Source organism: Neopsephotus bourkii, unplaced genomic scaffold (assembly GCF_033783945.1).
Source record: "Neopsephotus bourkii isolate Nb327-2 ecotype Australia unplaced genomic scaffold, CSIRO-AGI_Nbou_v1 NB_1600, whole genome shotgun sequence".
Classification (NCBI taxonomy): domain Eukaryota; kingdom Metazoa; phylum Chordata; class Aves; order Psittaciformes; family Psittacidae; genus Neopsephotus; species Neopsephotus bourkii.
The window spans coordinates 5,592,128-5,616,800 of NW_026902076.1; the positions used below are offsets into that span (position 1 = coordinate 5,592,128).

Sequence of the window (24,673 nt, forward strand, 5' to 3'; positions counted from 1 at the left end):
ATAGATCTTTACACACCAGCCTCTGGCTATACCATTCCCAAATTGCTCTAATTACTGTTTGTGCATGCTAACTCTGAACCAAATGGCACCAACTGCATTCACAGTGCAACTTACTGGCATAGCAGAGCCTCTACTCTTATAGTATAGCCAAACTGAAAGCCTGGGCTATCACCTAAAGACAAGCAAACCTAAAAGGTAGGAAGAATCGGAAACATTTTTCACCCCTTCTTGCTGAAACTCTGTCTCTTCCCTCCCTATCCAATCCATCAGCTCCCCTTGGCTGCTATACAGAACTCTTCTGGGAGTTTTGCATCCCACACAATGCAGCTAAAACAAAGAACATTTTGGCAAATAACAGCCAGGCTTCATCTATTCTTTTTTCTATACAATTCATTCCATCAAAGTTGTTTAGCTGAACAAAAAGCAGTGCTATCCTTTATTGTGAGGCTAACAATAAACTAACATGTGAGCACAGCGTGGGTCACAGATGTGGGGGCTTCATCATCAACTGTGGAGCCACTTCCCTGCTCCACTCACTTTTATAAAGCTTTAACCTCTTTGAGCTGGAATTCAGAGCACATAAACCAGGAAGCAAACATTGTTAACACAACAGAAGCAGCCTCTGTACAAAAAAATACATGAAGAGAAGGACGTGCTTTGGAAACTGCCAGATCTACACCCTCAGTTTCCGAGGGGTTACCACACAATAAAATTCTACAGAGAATCTAAACTGGACAGATCCCAGGGGTTCTATTTTTAGTGATATCGCTTGCATCAGAGAATCTTTATTCGTGCCTCTGAATAAACATACTTATTTTTCTTCTTACTTTTTTTCTCCTATGAGGGGAAAGAAACAAACAAAAATTTGGAGAGGGAATACCTTCAAAAATCATTTTTAAAGCTCTCTTGGAATACATTCCAAGGACTGGCCCCAAATATGTAACCTAATTTTAAGTACTGGTATCCCAAGTAAAGTAACCCTCAAAGCATGATGCTCTGAGACAAAAAAATATGCAAAATCAGACCCTGCTCCCAACTGCACTTTACGGGCTTAGATCATACCTGAGCTTACTATCACATCCATCCCTAGCTCGTATTACATATAAAAAAAGAGGTGCAAAGTTGCTGTTTCCTAGCCTATTGGGTCTGGCTGTGATAGAGTTTGGTTTTTTGCTGTTTTTTTTTTTTTTGTTGTTGTTGTTGCTTTTATTCCTACTCAGGGTAGGGAAGGGAAGGCAAGCACGGGAAGGCTGTGTGGTGCTTAACTGCCTGCAAGGGTTAACCCACCACACTTATTTAAATGCATGTGACTTTGCAAATGCAATGTTCATTTTAATCTGTGCAGTTCGTGTGCAGAATGTGACATCCATCTGTTAATTCAAATGCAGTTCAGCACTGGAGAAGGAACTGTGTATTAAGTACGACACATTTCTTCTTGCCCATCACATCTTGAGAGAATGAGTAAGGGGCTGCTTCTGGACAACAAGGTAGATACTGAACAATCTCTGAAATACCGGGCAGTTAGAGCTCCTGATGCTAACCTCCCTGCCTTGAATCTCACCTATGCAATGCAGGTAACACTCCAGACTCTCCTTCCGGAAGTTTAAGTCTGATTGTAGGACACTCACAACAATCAGAATTGAGTTTAAATAACACAGGGTAAATAAGCATGTAGTGCCATAACGAACTAGAAGAATTAAAACAAAAAACACTCTGAGGCAACTTTCCTGTGCACTGGACAACACAGGAGTCCTAAGGAGGTGGAAAATAGAATGTTCTCATTAAAAAGTAACTCACAATGTGAAACCCCAAATTGCTGCATTCAATAAGTTAAAACTACCTTAATTTTAACATTTCTTAACTTCCAAATGTTCAGTTTGCAACCTTAATGATGTTCTTTAAAGCGCATGATTTCGTCCCATTGCATCTTATGGGCATTGCCATGGTCACAGCAGCACTGCGCTTAGAGGCTCCACACAAATAACAGAGGTAAGGGATTCCCCAATGACTGAGGCCCAAAACTGAACATAATTCAGCTACAGCAGCTCAAATCTACCACCTACTAGTCTAATTGCATTAAGTGTTTACACTCTTGGCCTAACACAGGTTCAAGGGAAAATGTGTGACCCAAAAGCTTTTGCAAAATACAGCAAACATGGGAAATGAATGCCAGGGATAGCACCAGCCATAAAGAAACCTTCATAACCATGCAGACAAGCAAGCAAGAAAAGATCACAGCAGAGCCCACAGGTCCTAGACACAGGATGCAAGTCACCCTAGGCCACAGTGTGATACAAAAATCACAAAGGAAAAACATAGCAGAAAATCCCCCCACTGCTATGTTTGTTTTTATATTTACTTGTTGGAGTGAAAGCCCCTTTTAAACCCTCAAAGCTAATACAACACATTGATAATATCATAGCACCAGAACCACAGGCATCTGACAGCAGATGAAAATAAAATAATACAATCACAGAGGGGGTCTCAGAGTAGGTGGTCTGAATGGCCCCTTTTTTGACAAGCAGCACCATCAGGTACCTAGTCTAATGAGGATTTAGGATAACTTACCTGAAAGCAGCCCTCTCTCACACTCTGACAATTCTGATGCTGTTACGGGCTGCTGGAGGAGTGAAAACAACCCTGCTGGCAACTAGTGTGCTTATACTACGTCAAAAGATGGGGCACAGAAGCACATAGTGAAGTTCTTTGTAAATGGCTAATGAAACTTATCATACTCTAGGGCTGTAGGCCTTCTTCTCTTAATGTAACATTTAAAAAAGGAAATGGAAATATCTTTTTTACTTCTTTCTTTGTCTGTTGTTAAGGATGTGGAATACTTTGCCAGCAGGTGGATGTGGCCTCCCCTGCCCATCACAACTAAAGTGCTTGGACAACATCTACTGCAAATTCTTCAGCAAAATGCTACATCCATCTGTTAATTCAAATACACATCTGAAACCTGACCACTCAGAGGGTCTGATCAAACTGCAGTTCCCGCACACTGCTCCACCTTCATGCAAGGATCCAGATGGATTCAACAATGATTATTGTACAGCAAGCTTTAGCACCAGAAGGATACTCATCAACACTGATACCACAGCATCTGCTAACACGTTTCAAGAGCACACAGTGTATTCAAAGAGTCTCAGCCAAGACATATTTTACTGTGCAACTCAGAACTGCCAAACCATCATTTCTCTGACACAACAGGACACACAGTGGGTTCCAGGCAGCCAAGCATTAAGCATCCCCAAAAGAGAAAATATACATACTTTGTTTACTACAAATGTGCTCATATCCTTAGTTAATGAGCTAAGCCAGGCATATTTGGATCAGTCCAAACCCAGACTGAAACACAACTCACCATCTTCCCTCAGGCAAAAGGAGCAGCTAAGTAAATAAACAATAATAATAGGTAATCCAAGTAGTTCTCTCAAACATGTTCACAATTATTACTTTAATATTAGATTTAATCAGCAAGAATATGAGTTAGGATTAATTTATGTGCTGCTGCGCATCCTGCAAAGCTCTTGGCAAGCCAGCAAAGTTACCTCGCAACTGAGCGGAATCTGGCCCTTGCCTCTCTCTTGGAAAGAGCACAAAAAAATCCCAGACAACAGCAATACTGGATCAGTGAGGCATAGCACTGATAAGGACACAGGAATCTTACAGTATTGCACCAAACCAACCTGAGCAAAACCCGTCTTGAACTGCTTTGAGCAGCACATTGGGTTGATTTATGCAGGCAGCCACATACCTTTCAAGAGACAGAAACAGACTGAATCTAGGAAGGTCTTGGGTATCTGGATAAAAAGGAATGACAAGAACACAAAAAGAAAATCCCAACAACAAAAACCAACCAAAGAAAAAACCACTGTGTGGTTGCTGCAAATGGTCCCCCACAGGGACTGGGATTGCTGTCTTGGAATAGAAAGTAGAAAGTTAAATCTATGCATCAGTGGATCAGTTTCTGGGCCATGGCAATTGGTAGATACTATATCAACATCACCAATCATCACACAGATGCTGGGATCCCTGAGGTCTCTGCTCTTGCTGACAGCTCTGATGGCTACAACAGTAGCTTTCCCCATGGTTCGAGCCAGATACAGACATATGGCTCTTGAGGCTGAAGTTGCCTACATGAGGTTTCACACAGACCTCTCAGAAGACATCCTAGCATACAGATCAGCCCCATCCATCTATCCCTGACAATGTCTCTACAGGCCTGCAGCACCTTGGTCACAGCCCAGGACAACAAACAGATGATCCTCAGAGGTCCCTTCCAACCTAGGATTCTGTGATTCTATGATTATACTTTTACTTAATATGATATATTGATGCTCACAAAGCTTCATCCCTGCTGGCAAATCAACACCAAAATAGTCCCAGCTTCTGCACTACTACTTCCTCTCCTCCTCTCCGAACAGCAGAATGGTTACTTGATAGACACATACACAACCCGCCTATTTATTTCCTCCTCCAACACCTCTCAGCTCTCTCAGGTCTTTAGCCTGCTTCCCACGGGGAGGCAAGCAGACAGACAGACATACCTGACTCAAAGCTGATGCACCTCCCCTTTGTTAGACCCACTTGGACATGGTGGCTAGATTCAGCCATCCCCTTCAGCTCCCCAGACCCATCCTCTACAGCTCACCAGGCAGCCACATCTCCACAACATTACCAGAAGGGACCAACAGTGCTTTTTAACTGGCTTTGGATTTTGTCACCTCTGCAAAGCAAAACTCCATCCCAGCACAGACCTCCCTCAGTAAGCCAGATTTCAGCTGACCACACAGCTGTGATGGATGGGTTGGCAGATATGACCTCCACCTGAGGAGTAAAACATTGCCTGGGGCAAGGACCTCTTCAAGCAGCAACCTGAGCCCCATCCAACCTCATCACTCAGGCTCCTCCACAAAGAGAAGGTATGGAGGTAGCCTGGGTTTGGTGAAGTCTTTAAAGGAAGTCTACAGAATGTCTTTGTGCTCCTGGGGTCAAAAGCTCAAACCTCATTACTGAGTTACACCATGTCACTGGAAAAGAAATTGTATCTGCCTTTCTCTTGAAAATCCCCCTTTCAGAGGCTGAAGCTTTCAATACAGGGAAATCCCCAAACCCCCTTGACACCATCCACCCATTCAGGGCTGTTAACCATTCAGAAGCTGTTAGCATGTAGATTTTGGTGATAATTTGGTGAATGGACTTGTCAAACAAATTGCCTTTATTATGGACTGATTAAATGCAATCAGGGAGAAGTGCCTTTCCCCTCCCAATTCCAGTCCTCATCAACTCAAACAAACACACTGAGCCAATTAGCAAGGAGGTGGCAAAAACAGCTTTCACTTGAAACCTGCCATTTTTTGAGAAAAGATAGAAAAAAGCAGGAAAACAAAACAAAAAACTACTTGTGCTTTCATGCCAGGTAGAGCCTCCAGGGAGAGGTCCCAAAAGCTACCCAGAGCTCACCTGCAGGGTGTGAATGGGAATTATCAGTATTCATCTGGCTCCATGCCAGATCAGCTCCCTTAAGCAAAGTGCTGCTCACATCCACCTTGTGCCAAATACAGTGCAAAGACCATAAATATTAAAGCAGGCCCAGAGGGATGAGCACAACTGGAGCTGCTATTCATACAGCTTTACGTCCTGCAGCTGGGTTCTTCTGTGTCAGAAAAGGTGGGAGATCCCATCAAAGCTCTTTCCATGCCTAAAACCCTAAGTTTTTGGCTTAGGTCCCTGCAGTGGATTCTCTGATGTTTACAAACATTTGAGTTCTTAGCACAAACTTTCCTGCCCCATAGCAGTAGTGAAGGGGTGTGTCTCCATTAACATGAAACTCACAGCAATCACGTAAGTCTGATGCCACTACCTTTCTGTCCAACATGTTTGAAATCAGCTAAAGAATGAGAAAATTATTGAAGAGAACTGGAGCATGGCATCATAATCACATAAGCCTAATTACCTGCAGCTATGCAGCTGGAAATTAAATGGTCACCTTGGCTGGCAGAGCAGAATTCAACGTGTTTTCATGATTTAGCTTCAGGGGCAGGAACCCCATGGCTTGAGCTAGAGACAGCACACAGAATATGAGCAATAGCTGGTGACTAAGCTTTTGACTAGGCATTTTAAATAGTACCAAAGACTAATTTTGGCCCCATTTTCATTAACCTAGTCCTTCTAGAGCAAGCTCTGCACACTGCCATGGAACACTGCCTCTCAAACCCTACACAGAGGAGCTATGGCATAGCTTCTCTGGCAGGGCAAGGACATTGCTTTGTCTTGGGTTCCCACCACAAATAGACAAGAGCTAAAACAAAGGTGGTTTTTTATCAACCAGCAAGAATTTTGGAGAGATCATTGCTGGGACTCAGATTAGGATTAAGGGTCTATACTTAAATCACAAAGATTCAAAAGACCAACTTCTTTCCCCACACCTCATCAGAGTCTTCAAGCGTCACCTTGAACGTAAGAGGTATGTGACACATCAAGACACTAGGCCCTAAGCCTTCAAACAGTCCTGAGCATAAGAACTGATCACAGAATGAGATTAGATCAAGAGCCCATACTATAAGCAGCCACAGAGAAAGAGTCCAGGCCTTCTTAAGAAGTGGCTGCAAAGTGCCTGATAACTCCACTCTCTCTCCCCAAGGACCCCCTTCCTACTCTCTCATCCTCCTGCAAACATCAGTGTTTAAAGAACTATTAAAGAAAACAACTTCAAAACTCTTCACATAGTTCAAATACTTCACTTAAAAGGAATTTTAATTCTTACATCTCAGATTGCACCAGTCCCTAGCAGGACACGCACTCATCATGGTAACGTTGTGGCATTTGAGCTGTTCAGACAGGAGGGATGGAGACTGTGTGAGACCATGTGCTCAGAAGCCTGGGAGCAGAGACAACAGGGAGAGACAACAGTAAGAACTAGCTCTACCTGGGTTTCCCCATGACCAACTCAGTTCACCACACTTCTGGGAACCTTCTCAGGGTGCCTTGTTATGGCCTATGTGAAAAAGCAATCTTCCTGCAGCCAGGAGACACATACTCTGGAAAGCCAGCCAGTGGGAAAGTACTGGGAGCAGTGGGACCTGGCTAGGTGTGCAATTCTGGATAAGTCTCTCAGCCAGTCCTACTGCATAGCTGCAGTGTGGGAGTCAGATCAGTGCTTTTTGTGATCTGATTAGAGCTCACCGACCATTCCTAAGCTGTCTCTTTCCAGGGCTGGATCAATGCACTCTGCCTGGCCTATCATGAAAAGGCCATGACCTGTTACTGACAGCAGTAGTCAAGGCACTACCCTGGTAGTCAGGCACTACCCTGGTAGGGCCAAGATGAAGCAAGCTCAGAAGCCAGAGAAGCTTTGTTGCTAAACAAAGGTCTACAGGATTGAGTTTAAAAAAACCCAAACATTCTTCTCCAAAAAGTATCAGCTGTTCCTTCTAGACAGTACTGCTATTTGCAGCTGGAAAAGCCCTTACATCCCAATGAGCTGTCTCATCTCCGCACAGCATGTAGGCAGCAGTGAAACTGCTACAGAAACCTCTAGGGGATCACAGCAAGCCTTGCATTCCTCAGCAGCAATAACCAATACAAATCCTTTCATCTCACTGGAATGCAGACAATTTTTGTGTTGGATGAATCACCTCTAGGTGGGATGGTATATGGTAAAGCTATAAGGCTTCCCCAGAGATGTTCACCTGCTCAGTTCCAGTCACACCAGAGAAGAACCCAGAACACCCTGAAGTGCAGAAAAAGTATATGTGGCCAGAAAATATTACAGTCAAAGGCTGTACAACAAATAAAAAGCTTACTCTCCTTCTATTCATCATGCCAGCTGACATTCATAGCAGTAACAAACAAGGTGCTCCTTCAGGTAGGAAGTGTTATCTGGACCACTGCTCTTTCAGAGGCACGTGGTACATGCCCTTGAGGATTGGGGGAGACAAACGGAATCTTTGCAAAATGTATTGGGGAAGCATAGTGTGTGATCTGGGAGATGCTGTACCTTTTCCTGCCAGCTTCATCTTGTGGCTACCCAGCTCCTGAATTTAACAAAACCATATTTGAGTTGCTACACAACTGGCTACACACTGGGTGCAGCTTTTTCCTGTAACAAACCATGTTTCCTGTCTTGCAAGGTACAGTCAGTTCAACCAGACCAGAGACATTTTTCAAGCCTGCTTTCAGGAAACATAGCTTGGATCTGGCAGAAGATTTCAACAGTTGTGAAAACTCAAGGGAGATTGTGCTGTTGGGATTACAGACCCTGCTTCAGATTTCAGCCTCGCCATGCACATACACAAGGGTTTTAAGCCACCCCCCTTCTCCCAGAGTGTGACAGTATAGTCAGATGTTGCAGAAAACATGATTGTGTTATCAGCAACCTTCTCACCAATTTTTTAATAGGACAGCATCTGCCCACCCCAACTCCAGCATCACAAAGTTTATCAATTTGTTTCCACTTCTCTGGCTATGTTGTATACACACAATACAAAGTACCCTTACTCTGGGACACTTGCACATTTTAATGCGTAGCAATCTGGTCTGGCTGATAGCCACATTATAGATAAATTTTATCTATATTTCAGAAGGACCAGTAGTTTCCCTATTGAAGCTTTAGCTCCTGTCATATCCACTCCATTCACCCCTTCTGTATTGACTTGTTTGTAAGGAGGAGAACAGAGAAAGCTCATTGCCAAAAAGAGATTAAAAAAACTCACTAGAAACAAACAGGGAGATTCCTCAGTTCTTTCCATCCAGAGGCATATCTGCCTTGAATGGCAGTACCTGGGACTGATCTGCCTCCAAAGGAGACTGAATCACAAGCAAGCCAGACCCCTTCAATTTACATTAAGACTTTAGGCTACTGTGTATACTCTCCCACACCTTCACCACAAGCTCCTCCTTTCTAACACGAATCTCTTGTGAGGAACGCAGGCACTCCCAGGCACAGAGCAGCAGGGCTGTAATGTGTTGAATCCCAAGACGGGTGAGATTCAGCTCTTGCAAATGGCACTTTTTCATCAGCAAACTATAATTGGAAGCTCTTATCCACTACAAGAGTTTTGAAACACACCCCTAAAAAAACATGCCAGGCTCTTTCTTCACACTAATCTTAGACCCCAAATTAGAACTGATATCCCAAAAGCAAAGTGACCCTCACTAGGCATTTCCCAGCAAACTAATCAACCCTGATTAACAGTAAAATGAGATGTTACATTCTCTGATTCACATGCATATGCGCCGGGGGGGGGGGGGGGGGGGGGGGGAGGGAGAAAAAAGAAAAAAGAAACCTAATTTTAAAGCGACACAGCTGTATGTACTTACAAAACTTCTATGGGACTTCATCCTTTCAAAGTGCTGTGTATTTACTTGCTTCACACAACTCAAAACAACTGCTGTAAACATTTGGAGATTCAGAAATTATTTAGAAATGAGACACTTCTCCTGGCTTAAGTAATTCTGTGCATGTAACATCTTTAGCTCAGGAGGCTTTTGCAACAATCAGGAGCCTATGTTAAGAAGAGGGACCCCCTATAAAATAATTGGGTCTTGCTACATTAGCTATAATTTATATTCTAGAGTTCTGCAGTCTCCTGCCTAGCTCTTTTCACTCCACAAAGAAACTGCACAAAACCTGCAACAAACTTACACAAGGTAACACTTCCTTGTTCCCAAAGTTGCTCGGACTAACTCTGCTGAAACAGTTTTGTGAAGGGTTATTGAGAAAGGCTTTTAACAAACTCAACATCCTCTTACAGAAGATGCTTTTCATCAGCTAATTTTTAAAAGACTGAAATGACTCCCCACTTAACTACCCCAGATCTGCCCACATTTACTTCCCCTGAGCTGCTCCTGAACACTGTAATAAGAGCTCTCACCCATAAGCAGCCGTCCAGTGTACGAAAGGATCAGCGCTTCTCCCCTACCTGAGAAGTCTGCAGAAGTCTTTGCAAAGTTGCTGAAAGCTGTCAAGCACATGAGTCCTATGAGGAAGGTGGAGGTGGGAGACACATCTGAGCAGCACATCCTTAAGTATCCTCAAGGCTTGTTTTCTTCCGGAGAAAAAGAAAGTGCTTTCTGTCCCACTCCAGTACTCCTCATTGCCCGGAGAACAGCGTTAGTCCCATCGCTTGGAAGCAGCGGGGAAGGAAAGGCACTCAGCACGCACACACATTCGCACACACGTTCACACACACACATCCCTGGGAGTGAATGAATCCCGGCTGAGGGAGGCTGACGAATGAGACAGACCTACCTGAGGCTTGGCGGAGGTCCCAGGGTCCTAAAAGCCATCGCTTCACCCAAATTTGCTGCAGACTCGCTGCAGCAGCACTGCAAGCTGTTAGGGGGAAGAATGGGGGGGGGGGGGGGGGGGGAGATTGTTTGGAGGAGCCAGGCTGCTGTGGGTTTAGATACCTAGGGATCTTGTCTGCCTGGTGCAGACAGACAGACAGACAGACAGAGGGATGGGCAGTATTTTCAAAGGAGGCAGCCCAAAACAAAGTGCCTGGATTCACAAGGATTTTTGGAGTGATGGGTATTTGTGGCTGCTGCTGAAATTAGTGTGAGCAGTGGTGTCCTGATAGGCTGGTGACAGGACAACTCTTCAGCTGTGCCCACTGTTGAAAGTGATCCTACAGTGGAGGAGACTTTGCACAGGCCAATGATCAAACCCTCCTTATTGCAGGATGGGACTGGTGTCAGCCCACATATCCAAAATCCTCCTTCCTTTTGGCAGCAGCTAGCCATGCCAGCCTCCCTCTATCCCACTGCACCCCTCTCCCCTCCATCAGACTGCATGAGGATTTTCATGCAGATCTTAATCTGTGGTGTTCAGATCTTGGTCTCCTTCCGTAGCATTTACTTTAACCTGCAACTAGCATGGTTTTAGCTGTTAACACAAGCACTGCTCACTCTGCAGAGTTAAAGGAAAGCTCCAGCTTACCTGTTACTTGATGCTGCCTGATCTTCATCCATATCCCGGCAGCGTCAGCCATGCTAACTTGGAAGGACTGAGCTGAGCTCTGGGAACACACAGGTGGACTGGACTAGTGGATCCCGTTCTCCCTGGATACGTTGTCCCAGGAAGGAGATCCTGAGCTTTGGTCATCAGCATGAACCACAGCCCAGGCATAGGTTTGGATATAAATAATGTACATAACTAACATATCTAGGCTACAATAAAGGTTGAGTGCCAGTGCAGAGAGCGGGAGATAGCTTTCATCTAAGTTTCCATCAAAGCCAACACCAGCCACTTAGCAGCCTGTGTATACAGATACACAAACCTATGGAGCAACACTGTGCGGGGCTGTCAGAGAAGTGGAGATGGAACCAGGCACATGCACAGCTGCTGAACACAGCTGCATCTTCTATCCAGCAAAAATAATCCAAGTGGGAACATCCCACGAATGCCACAACTGGTTTTTACTCCTCTATCCTGTTCATTCACACAGAATTAAGTGTACTTGCAAAGAACATTCACCTTACTGCTGAAAACAAGTGTAAAAGGCCTTAACCCAAAGGGTTGGGTTGTTTCTTTTTCAGACCAGAGTGCACTTGTAAAGAGTTTCTTGTGCTGAAATTTCTAATAACGTTTCAGCTTTTCTCAGGCAAAAAACCAGGCTGGATGTCAGGTTACACATGAAAGACATTTTCAAGAGTGCTGCCATGAATAGTACAGCCACTGTTTCCACCAGAAATCTGTCCTGGGGTGATCTGTGTGCTCCCCCTCAAAGGGACATGTAAGTCTTACAGCCCCATTTGCTTTCTGGCCATATTGCCACTTGCTCAAGCTCCAGTTAGCCACAGTGAGGGTAAGTGTAGTGTGGGAAATCTTGAGTTTGGGCTTGAATCCCTTCTATGATCTCTCTGCCCAGACCACATGAAGCAGAGGCTGATCTGGCCTGAATTGCATCTAAGCAACCCTCCTTCTCACAAACAGCTCTTCACACACTTAGGATTCACAGCGCAGGTGCAATTAAGTCACCTCTCAAGGACAGTGTTGGCTCTGGGGTGACCTGACAACACAGACATACCCCAAGGTCCTGTATAGACCCAGTCCCTCCTATCTGCAGACAATCCTGCCACTTTACCTTTTCACAGAGGCTGCTTAAGCAAGACCAAAGACCAGGAACTTTTACGGACTGCCTTACTCTTTATTTCACCTGAGACTTTAATCCCACATGACAGACTTCTTTGACCCATGCTTTCCAGAGTTGACCAAAGTTTTAGAGAAAAGAACAAGACAATTGCTTTCTAGCATCTACATACAATTCTTGTCTCACTTAGTTCTGCTGCCCTTGCCAAAGGGAAGATTCACCACTCTTGCCTTATAGGCATGAGATAATCATACCCATTACCAGATTATCAGCCAAAACTGCTTATCAGCAGGAAAAAGAAACAATAGGGTCTCAGAAGTTTATCAGTCCTCTGGAAAAGGGAAGCACTATTTGCTGAAAAGAGCCCACCCTGTTAGCAGGTGTTGATTTTACTGAGTAATTAGGTTTGGCTGTTTCAGTATACCAGGAAGAAAAAAAACTCTGGTGGCAAAGAGTTTAAGGCTAAACATGGGAAGTGTGCTCGAGCAGTCCTTTAGGTTATTGTTAACAAAGTCAAACCAGTGGGGAGGAAGTTTACATCAGTGTCACGTGAGGGCTTTGTTTTTAAGCAAATTTGTAAAGATGCCTTCCAAAAAAAAAAGCAGAAAGCAGCTCTTGATAAATAAATAAATACATATGCATCTGCCTTTGAGAAGCAGACAAATCAGTTAAAGCCCATCTCCATAATGCCCTTATTCCTTACAGCCTGTGGGAACATCAGCTGTGTTTTTCAAACAGAAAGAGGCCACCTGTCCCAACTGCACAACAGACAAAGGATGGTTTTTCTGCCATGGGCAGTCTCATGGGGTAAATATGAATCAAGGGGACACGGATATGGATCTTTATTTTCAGGAGTAACAGCCCTTGAAAACCAGCCATGCCTTCAAATATATCTCCTGGGGGATAGGTAATAATGCATATGACTATATACAATTTCTTGGATCCCTTGTCCCCAAAGCCACCCACAAGGAGCTATAAGCAAGTACGGATGATGTTCAGCCCTACATCTTAGCTTGGAGGAATGATTATTTTGTCTCTTTCTCTCCACAGAGTAACTATACACAATGACTGATTCTTTTATTTATTTTTATTTTTTTTTTTTTTTTTTAGACACAGCATTTGTGTGTACTTAAAAACACTTCTTCCCTCTGGAACACCCGGAGCCTTGTGTCTGAGCTGGGTCTTAATACCTTCCTGGTCATGGCAAAAAGCACATGGGGTCTACATGTCCACCTTAAGCAGCAAATATATCCACAGCATCTAGTCATGTACACAGAGCCTAGGCTTGAGATCAGCACCTCTCAGCTTCCCCTGCAGTAACTAGTAACAGGCACACAAATCAGTCCCACCTCCTGGGGTACTTCTCCAGCCAAAGCTAACCTATGAGTTAGGCACCTGTATCACAGTGTAGCTTTAGTCCAGGATGCTTAAAAACTGTACCTCAGTCCTCCTTTTTCACTATGATACTTAATTGCATGCTCTTTCTCCTTCATACTCCTCTCTTTTACTTCTCCTTTCCTTCTCCTGCTACACATAAACCTGTAATATCTGAAACATGCATGCAAATTACTAAAGTGCTTTAAAAGCAGTTAAGTACAACTGCAGCTGGGGAAGCTGAGGCACTGAATGAGCAGTGAAGCAATCTGTCATTCAATTTTGTCACCCCAACATCACCTAGTTTATAAATGGTAATCACGAATGGACCCAGTTAGGATGACCCCCAGTTTAATGCCATATGTGCTTATCTTGCTTCCTTTTAGAGCTGATTTGCGGTAATGCTTTCTTACTTGTCTCTGACCCTGCATCACTAGTGTCTACTTTGCTGACTAAACCATCAACAGCTTGACGAAGAGCTGGTCAGCAGAAGAGCCATACCAGGATTAGGTTTCAGCTAGAGAACTTTATGTAGGTTTGAAGCCATGCTTGTTTATACAGTCACAAGCAGGTTTATTTGTATGAGTGTGCTAGAACTAGTCTTGTTTTCTAAATCTTAGTAACATTACTTACTTCTTATTGTGTTTTCTGTAAGATCTCAAAGCATTCTCCAAAAGACCTCCATTGCATTCTGCCATTTCACATATGGACAAAGCTCAGTCGTATGTCTGAGGTCACTACTTTTTCAAGATCAGCCAGGGGAAACTGTCAGAGATGTAAAAAGATTAAATACTTTTAATTTTTAAGTTCAGTTAGAGCTCTTTCATTTGGCCACATTGCTTCCTTGTAAATGAATGTAAATTAATGACAAAGTATAGATGCATTTAGACCTATATAAATCCATCTAAACTGGGTGGACAGACCTGCAAACATAAAATAGCAAAGCTTCCCAGCATAGTACAGCTTTTTGTTCTGTTTTGGTTTTTTTAATCTTTCCCCTTGGAGTGCCTTATGGAAACAGATGGGTTTACCCATGGAAATAAACCCTGTTTGCTTTCATCAATTTGAAGGCACAGAACTTCTCATAATGCATTTTTGCAATACAACACCAAGTATCTCACAAGTAAGATCTTCCCCCGTCTCCATATTCAATGTTACACAACAGCTGTGCAGAATATTCAGACTGATATGCCTTTGAAGTGTTCACATTTTGTGTCACTCAATCACCCCAGTTTACACAACAAACATAAAACCAGGGGGACTCTGCTTCATACTGGGACAGGTTTGAAGTGGGGGTGTTGCTTTAACATAATTCTGTGTAGAGCGAAGGCCCCAAGTGATGCACTTGTCTCACTAGAAGACTGGGAGATGTTGTACAGAGTGATGTAAAATCCTCCAATGAGCAAAAAACCCAAAACTAAAATATTTGGAAATTACAGAGTGATCCATAACAAAGCTGAAAAATTTCTCCTCATGTCTGCACTAAGTAATTGGTGTTGAAACCTCTCTCAGCTGGCATTCTCCTTAGTATAGTGATGGCATGCTCTGTGTTAGAGGATACTTTACAGTCTGGTGCTTTATCTTGAACCAGTATATCTGATTGGATTTAGTTGGTGCCTTGTGCACACAATGCTCTTGGGTTAATTACAGTACTAAAACTACAGGGATTTGGATTCACCTTTATACTTCATCTTTATACTCCACTGTGAATAACATAAGAATTTCAAGAGACAAGGATTTCAAGGATCGGAGTTCCTCAGCTGTGAATTAGATCCTTCCTTTCCCATGTGCTTTATCTGTCCTGCTTGTTTGGACGTTGCTCCCTGAGACTTTTTTTGCTATGCAGGCTTACTGTCTTTTTATATTTGTAATGTGAAACTATTCTCCCACTTGACATGACTCATTTGTTCTCTCCTAACAGTCTTCCTGGAAAGATTTCTCTGTCAATTGGATGATGGTATGTACTGGCATTATTTTTTTTTGCCACTGATATATTTCCTTTTTTATATTCTATAACTCTCTGGAAATGCTTGTTATAAGAGGATGAATTTTACACCTGACCTAGATGGTCTCTGCTTTGAAGAGCAGACATCCCAGCTGGTTCAGTGTGAGAAGTAGTATGTGTTTTCTATTATCTCACCTATGGTAACCAAGGGGGAATTGTCTCCATCCTGCTGCTACACAGGCGAGAGTCACTTCAGGTTATAGACCCCTTTTAATCTTGATCTCCACTATATTTTTCCCTTTTAATTTCATGTTTCCCTACCAACTGTCCATCCAGACAGTTCCTGAGCATGGCTTGGGAGCCAGCAGGAACTTTGACTGTTCCCAACAGGCAGGAAGGAATCCGGCTTTGGAGTTTGACAGCATGAACACAGCCAGATGATGTGTGCTGAAAGACCCACCAGTGTTTCAGAAGTTCTTAATAGCCATGGTGAAGACACAGTGGCATGGGCTAAGAACTGAATAAATAACCCAGGACCAAGGTCAGACTGTTACTGTCTTCTCCATCTTGCTCCCCAGGCAAGCCTGATTACAGCTGCCCATGAATGACAGTGCATCCTGCAGACCACCTGCAGACTTCAGGACAGCTACATACAGCCCAGGCTTCAACCTGCCATGCTACAGAGGTTAGCAGAACAGACAGTTCCTACAGGGGTGTTTAGCACAGAATGCACTTAAGTTCAAGCTGGTGAAGTCAATGAAAAAATCTTACTGGCTTCCATAGCTCAGGGCCAGAGCTGCCTTCTCCCGTGAGAGTGAACCAACAATGCATTTCCCTAAATCCCTCCCACCCTCGCCTCTGGGATGCATTTGAACAATTCTAGATTGCAGGAAAGTGATTTCACCAAAGCTTAACCCTTTTTAATATTCTCTTTATCAAAGGACTGGTCTAATGGATGGCAAAGCTGAAGACCGTGAGGAACATACAGTCAGCAAATCTCTTTCCAGCATAATTTGGACAGATCAGCTTTCACCTCAGGCATATCATTGCCTAGGGAAACAGGGTGTTTCCTCAGCTTTGTACAGACAGCAAATCACACAAAAACCTCTGGCTCACAGATCACAAACTGGTAAGAAATCAAAGGGAATCGGAGGAAATGCCTTTCTGCTGAATGGGTAAAATTTGCAGCAGTGCAAATTCAACAGTAGACTAGGTCTGCCATTTATAGAAAGAACAGGTTTACATTCTTCTTTCACATGTGCTTAAAAATACAATTCCTTTTCCTTTTTTTAAATTTTTTCTATTTGACAGGACTGTTTCAAGAGTAACTGTATGCTTCCACATGCATTTAAGTATTCAGGACAATAATATCACCTGTTATTTGTTTTACAACAGTCTCAAGAGACTGTCCAGTGACGAAGTCCAGGTGTGCTGGGCATTGCAGACCATGCTGGACTATGTAATTTAAAGCAGCTTAAGGAACTTACAATGGCATTGAAGTTCAAGCCATTCAAACCTTTGCACCTATAGCCACAACACTAGTATTAGGAAATCCAGCTAACTTGCTTCTAGGGCAAGAGACACTTCCCACTGCAGAAAGCTTATACTCTACTGCATTTACTGTCTCTGGGCACCTGGCTTGGAGATGCATCCCTGGCACCTAATGCAGTAACATTCCTTACTGGACTAGTTACAAGGAATGCAGGGGAAGGAAAGAGACTGCACAGTGGCTTACAAGAGATTTGCAGATGTCTGAGTTCACACTGCTAGACACTGTCTGGACTGGCAGCAGCATTACATGCAGAGCTGTGTATGTTAATCATAAGCTTAGTGGCTGCAATCAACAGGGAACGGCATAAGACTGATATGAAATGTGGCATTTCTATACACAAATAACTAGCCTCAGAAACACCTCAGCTGAGATAAAAAGGGACTAAAGCCCACTCAGCTTCCAACACCTTTTCCATTTTTGCTGGATGGGTAATTTGCAATAGATTGATAAGACAGCTACAGCTTCCCCAGCCTTCCCCTGTCCAATACCCTGGTGCTTGTTCTTTGCTCTCTCCATCAGTTATCCCCTGGGTGCTATTACATGCACAGCCCTTCCTTAATCACTCTGAACTCGAGATGCTGTTGCCCATGGAGAATATTTTCTATTTATTACAACATTGCTGGTAATTTCTTGCTTCTCTTGCAAGCCCCATCTTGTATGTACGTAACTAGCCAAACCACCTTCTTCCCTGCAGTGACAGGTAAAATAATTTCTTTTCAGCTCACTGAATCTACCCCGACAGAGCACACTAGTTAGCCTCCACATGAGCCTCACTCTGCAAAATGTACCTTCTGACATTAAAGGAAGATCAGCTGAGCTCATTGAAAGGAGTCCCAGTCCTAACTGCTGATATGAGACAGTTTGGTTTTCACCAAAAGAAGACTGCCACAAATGCTGTTATGAATACCTAGAAGAGCTGAGGGCTTCTTCAGCTGGCTTAGAAAGCCAGTGTCCATAGATGCTGCTGCTTCTGTTGAGGGAGGCAAAGACTCAAAGCCCAGTTCTCAGGTGAAAGCTTTGCTGTGAATCCAGGGGAAGCTGGATTAGATATATCAGGTAAAAACAAAGCAGCAATTTCCCACCTATCTTCATGTGATAATACTGCATGCAGTTGAAGCAGTGTAGTGGAAAACAAGGTTATGATTTCTAAAACATTTTTCCAAAGCAAAGTATATTGGATCTCATTTTCTCCACAGTTTAGTCACTGTTCATATAGTAATGAAGAATAGAAGTTGGATTGACTCATTTAAAACAACGAGAATCTGTGACTTTGAGCAATTTGATCATAATTTTTTGTCTTGCCTTTTCTCCTGCATGAGGAGGTTGTGATAATAGGTATAATTTACTATGATAAACTACTAGCATTAATGCATTAATCAAGAACAAATGGTCCCCTTCTGAAATCTCCTGCTCACCTAGAGAGAATAATGGGGTTATAAAAGGAAAAAGAACAAATATTGACTCTGAAATGTAAAGGTACCTGGGAGTTCACCCATCAGTCTTTAGATTACATTTGCCTTTCAAGATCAATGGGATTTCTTTCATAATCTTTTTTTTTTTTTCCCCTCATTTATTTATTTATTTAGCATCTCAGGAAAAAGATGGGGACATTCAACTCAGTGGTCTCTTTAGGTTTTCAAGATGTTCCAAACTGTTTCTGAAGGACAGTACCTCCAATTTCTGGAATAAGGTAAATGCTCCCAACCTAAGAGTTGTCGTTCAGTTTGATCTAAGTACTGAAGATGCTGCCTGGACTGGTCAATGAGTTCTGTGTTTGATGATGTTTCTGGTGGACCTTTCTGTAAGATGGCTCCAGAAAGTCACCCTCCATCACTTAAACTATAGAGACTCAGGGACAAAGACACCTGTTGACATCTGAACCCACACTGGACTCAAGAGGACCCAAGAATTCACTGCATAAAGGAAAAATAGTAAGAATGGCTCTTAAATAAATAAATAAATAATAAAAAGGTTCCTCTGACATCCTTTACTGAACTTAATCTTACCTTGTCACAAACTTCATCTCCCTCCAAACTCATGATGTCTGACTCATTTAACCTCTGAAGCAACATCATACCTGTCTTCCACACGGACTTCAGATTCATTTCAACACTGGCTTCCACATTAGAGTCAATTCCTTTTAATGTCTGAGTCAATCAGAAAATTAGGAGAATGGAGTGTTTCATGAATGCCAAAGTAAGACAGTGTTGCTGTCCCTTCTGTAGTCTCTAAGGGTGCCAGGCACCCTACAGGGCAAAAACCCAAGAGAAGCTGCAAAGATAGTCACATCTTAAATTCTCCATGATCTGAAAACCACACAGATTCCAAGAGGAATTTAAAGACACTTCCGACTTTGAATGTAGGGCCAGTATCTACCAAGGCACTGGCAAAGCTGCCAACAGACCAGTTCATATTTCATATATCTCCTGCACCCTGAGAGAAATCATTGACACCTTTTTTTTTTCTTCTCCCATAAAGGTTATACAATAACAATTTATGCTTCAATCCTGGAATGCAACAAAAGGAGAAGGAAACAGAAGAAAATAGGTATGCGTGAACACACTGGTGATGTGCATGGAAGCTATGGCCATTGCCAGAGGCCCTCCAGGAGCCTCAGGCTCAGGGGAGTAGATGTGGATCACTCCTCCAGCAATTGCACTCAAATGAGAGAACATGCAGTTGGTCTGGCAGAGTTAACTACATGCACGTGGCTCCAACAGGATGTATGCTCCAAAACAGTGGAGGCCTGGGGGTGTTTTGACAGAGTGAGCTGAAGATTTTCCAGTCCATCAGTTTTCCAAGTACAGTGCTAGGACAATGTGTCTGAAGAACAGATCTCCTTCTCCTCTTTGCTTGCTCTACAGTAAGGGAGAAACTGTAATTGTGGATGCTTGGTGGCCACCTTAATGAACAGCTGTTGAAGCCAGAAGGGTCGGACGCCTTTGGTTATTTTAAGCAACAGTTTGGGATATCTCCAATTACTAAGTTTCAGCAAGGTAAACACACATTAAACTAACAACTCATGTCTCATTAAACAGAAGCTTCCAGAAAGACTAGAGCCACCACCAGATTGTTTAAATATTCTAATAAAATCCACTATAATCAAAACTTTACAGCATAGTTTATAGATAAGTATATAAGATAAGTAGGGCTCAGAGGAATCCAGGCACTGCCTTGTGCCTGTGCTGACCTGGTTTTGCAAGAGACCCAGAAGGATTCAGATACTCCTGGACTGTGTGATATACATGGCCACTCAGTCCAAGGGGAGCTATGTCTGTTCCATCAGCCACTGGTAAGGCTACAGCAACTATGAATGACTCGATGGTTGTTCTGTAAAGGGCACAACTTGGCTAGGACAAAGGCATATTCTGGGATGCTTTCCTCAGGAAGATGTCACCATGCAAGCCAGGGAGCAGTGGAGCTACTCCACACCAGAGCTTGTCCTTGTCCTTCCAGTTAGCTTACTTAGGCCTCCATTCCTCCGCTGGAAAAGCATCTCAGGAGACCCTCAGAAGCCCAGCATCTCCTAGCAATTAGGGTATATTGAATGCCTGAGGGAATTCACCCCATAGACCTTCTTCCTCTGAGATTTGAGTGATGCCTCTGTGAGCAGAGGTGTGAGTTGTACCTGGTGTTACAACTGTACAAACCACAAAAACAGAAGCAAGAGTATGAGAGATGCATTTGTGCCACACTGTTGCATAAATGTCAGGAGCTTCACTCCTGAGGTAACAAATGCCAAAGCAAGATTTAAAAAAAAAAAAAAAAGAATTATCAAAAGCAGTGTTTCCATTTCCAAATCCAACTGAGACCAAACTATGGCAAGATCTGAGGTCTGTATCGAGCCAATGCTTCTTCCCATTCCTGAAGGAGATGACCACAAGGGTTTTCTGCACACTCAGAGAGGATGAGGTGGGGAAGGCCCTCCATGAGCCAGCCCCATTTCTTTTGGAATCTGGAGAAATCCAACTGCCTCTTCTTAACCCTGAATGCACAACAGACTACATCTCCAGAGCAACTCAGACTCTCTTTCTGTTTAGAGATATAATAACAATAAGAGCATGTGTTACCATCTTCTGCTGTGTTTCCTCTAAAAAGACATCCAAGTTTCCTTGAGCAGCATAAAAATTCACTCCCTTCCTCACACCTTCTGCCACACCACAGACAGCTGTGTTGGGGTTGCTGCAAAGTGGCCTTAGGTATTTAGGAAAAAATCTGTGGGATTTCAGACTGCAGTACAGACTGTTTCAGCCCTTATCCTGGTGCTGCAGAGGCTGATGCACACATCTATGCTTGGACTGAAGCACTGCATGGCTTCATGGGGACACAAGAATCCCATGTATTAGATGCAGATAGGCAAGTCAGCTCAAGCCAGGAAGCAGCCTGCCAACTTTCACACAACTCAGAGCGAGAGTCCTGCCCAAATACTGGTAACAATTTTTGGTATTTCTTACTTCACATCCAGTGTCCTGTGAACCCAGGTGTGTCCTAGACCTGAAGCAGCTGTCTTTTAACCTATTCTGAGCCAACAGCCTGTTGGGTATCTCCACATGAGAAATACATACCATTTCTCCATCTGGCCAAAAGCAGCATATGGTCTGAGAAGGTCTGTTCTTCATGCTTTGCTTACAATGAAGTTGAGATTAAGCATAGAAAACAAAAACCAGTGACTCAGAGTCACAAAGAAAGGGTGGAGCAAAACACAGGGCAGATGTCCTTCATCCCACTTAGTCCCTAAACATCAGCTTTTTTTCCTTTAATGAGGAGAACCATCATTCAATGAAATCTTTACTTAGGAATTGTGTCTCTACTACGTCCAAGAGGCACCAGTTATACTGACGACCTGAGAGAGAACATGTTGCCCATACTAAAAGAGATTTGGTTTTCAAATACGTTGGAGACGGGAGCACATCCAGCTGGCTAATTGAGTGAGCCCAATCTCTCAGTGCATTGCTGTTTGTTAGTCTACCTCAACAACCTCCACTTGTGCTTCTCAAAAATGTAAAGCTGGGGCATACCTGACCAGTCCCAAGCAAATTTGCAGTGCCTTGATACCAAGGTGTTTCAACAGGAACTAGACACACAGTGCAGGGGCAAGATTCTGAGCCCTGCAGGGCACCTCAAGAGAAGTGAGGTTTCCTACTGGTAACTTGGGAAGCCCTGAGCTCAGCGCAGTTTCAGCCTGTCAGTATGATCTTGCTAAGCTGAAATCAACAGTGGTCAGCCAAGGAGCTGTAAATGGCTCCCTTACACTGAAGTGCCTATCTCTCTTCTTTAAAGACAGTTGTGAGCCAGAAACTCACAGTTTTCCAAGTTGTAACCGAAACATTTCCTTACAGCAGTTTTGGGACCTTCTTGATCACCATGAAGCTATTGGAATTAGCCCATATGCTCTATTTCTCATCCCTGTAGGATACATTCTTCTGCCTTTTTAATAGTGTTTAGGTAGTGACAAGAATTTAAAAAAAAAAAAAAAACAAAAAAAAAACAACCTTGAGAAGGAGCCTGCGCTTCAAGGGGTGCGCCCAGCGTTGGCGATTTTTTGTTATTTTAAGGGTCAGAGTGCCCTCTTGTGTCCTATTCATGCCCTGGTTATTACCAAGAAATCCTGCGGTTTGTCTTCTGTGCACCCCGTCTTCTAAAGCACGGTTAAATAACCAAAGAGCTGATCACAAACTGCAAAATAACTCCTGTTAATGCAGGGACTCAGGCAGGCTACAGAATCAGCTGCCACCAATGCAAGGGGCTCGGTGAACATCACAGTCAACATGATTGATCTGATTAGTTGATGAGGTCAGGCACATTTTGAAGTGAATCGCTGCAAAGTTTAAACAGTGAGGTGTTATTTATAGCTCCACACTCCGTATTTAAGCTTCACTTTTCTCCTGCCTGTGTAGCCGCTAACTGAATCCAGACTGCTACTGATATCTAAGGAAATCTGGCAGAAACACATATAGAATCATAGAATCAACTAGGTTGGAAAAGACCTTTAAGATCATCAAGCCCAAATGATACCCTGTTATCTCACTGTCCATGGCTGCCCCTGCTCTTACCCCACAATCTCCCCTCTCCTCCCACAGCCAACCCTCAAGTTCCCTCATAATTTCCTTTTATGGCTGCCACCCCCCTTCCCCCCCCATCCCCTCTTATGGCTGCCCCTGTCCCATCCCGTCCCCCTTCCCCTCACAATCCCCCCTCATGACTGCCCCACCTCTCCCCTCATGATCTTCCCTCATGGCTGCCCCTGCTCTCTCCTCACAATCTCCCTTCATCCCTCATGATCTCCCCTCACCCCTCACGACTGCCCCACCTCTCCCCTCATTATCTTCTCCCATGGCTGCCCCTGCCCTCCCCTCATGCTTTCCCCTCACCCTTCATGGCTGTCCCTCCTGTCCCCTCACAATCTCTCCTCATCCTTCCCAGCTGCCTCTCCTGTCCTCTCACCATCTCCCCTTACCCTCATGACTGCGACACCTCTCCCTTCATGATCTTGCCTCATGGCCACACCTGCTCTTCCCTCACAATCTCCCCTCATCCCTCATGGCTGCCGCTCCTGTTCCCTCATGATCTCCTCTCACCTCTCATGGCCACCCCTCAAGTCCCCTCACAATTTCCCCTCATGGTTGCCCTTCCTGTTCCCTCTCCTCATGACTTCCCCACCTCTCTCCTCATGATCTTCCCTCAAGGCCACCTCTGCTCTCCCCTCACTTTCTCCCTTCACTCCTCATGGCCACCTCTCCTGTCCCCCCATGATCTCGCCCCATGACGGCCCCACTTCTCCCCTCATGATACATATGAAAAGTAGCTCCATAACACTAATGTGTATCATAATTTCTAAACCAGTAATGGTGAAAACACTGGGACTGCAGGTCGTTTGTATTACAGGTAGTGCTAACAATGGCCTAGAAAAAAATATTAGCTGAGCTTTTCTACCACGAAAACATGCAAGACCTGGTTTCTGGACACCATATAAACACTTGCACACATCAAAGCCAGCATTAATAAACCCTGTTGGATTCCCCCAGTGGTCAGAACTACTACGAGCATGCCTGCACTGTATTCCTGCTGACCCTGGTAAGCCCAGGGACACACTGGCAGCTGCAGCAGTGCAACACAACACCACAGCACCTGCCCATCTCCCCTTCCATGGCTGATTTAGAGCCGGGTGCTCTCTGGTCCTCCTTTTAGGTCATGGAATAGTTTGGGCTGGAAGGGACATGAAAGCTCATACAGTTCCAACCTCCTGCCATGGGCAGGGACACCTTCCACTAGACCGGGATGCTCAGCGCCTTGTCCAACCTGGCCTTGAACACTTTTTCCACACCCAAAACTCCTCCTAGGTAGGAGCTGGGCCGCCCCGCAGCCAGGTGTTGGAGTGGGGAAGCTCCACATGAGCCCAGGCGGGCCCGGCCCCTCACTTCTCCGCAGGCAGCTCCACGGCCGCGGCCCCGCTTCGCGCCCGGGGATAGTTTGTCCACCCTCGCTCGCCATAGCGGCTCTACGCGCACGCGCCACCGGGCCGGAAGTGGCTGCAGTCGTCATGGCAGCTGCCTGCGGGAGGCTGTTGCCGCGGAGCGCTGCCTTGTGCGGCAGTGAGCACCCGCCCTGCCCCTTACCCCGCCTGCCCGCTGCCCTCTTTCTTCCCGTCCGTGTCTGTCCCTGTCTCTTTCCATCAGTGTGCTGGAAAGCGGGGCTGAGAGGGGG

At 44.3% G+C, this 24,673-nt stretch overlaps 1 protein-coding gene across 2 annotated transcripts in view; it reads right to left on the bottom strand.

The window, feature by feature from the left end:
* The window catches only part of EVA1A (eva-1 homolog A, regulator of programmed cell death), a 203,903-nt gene extending 193,684 nt beyond the window's left edge, over positions 1-10,219 (bottom strand). Inside the window, exon 1 of one of the 2 annotated variants that reach the window (XM_061372313.1) lies at positions 9,927-10,219. In XM_061372313.1, the coding sequence (XP_061228297.1) occupies positions 9,927-10,026 (100 nt within the window). In that variant the 5' untranslated portion in view covers positions 10,027-10,219. The remainder of the gene's footprint in view (positions 1-9,926) is intronic. The other variant, XM_061372315.1, reaches the window with a different exon arrangement.
* Between the last annotated feature and the right edge of the window lie 14,454 nt (positions 10,220-24,673).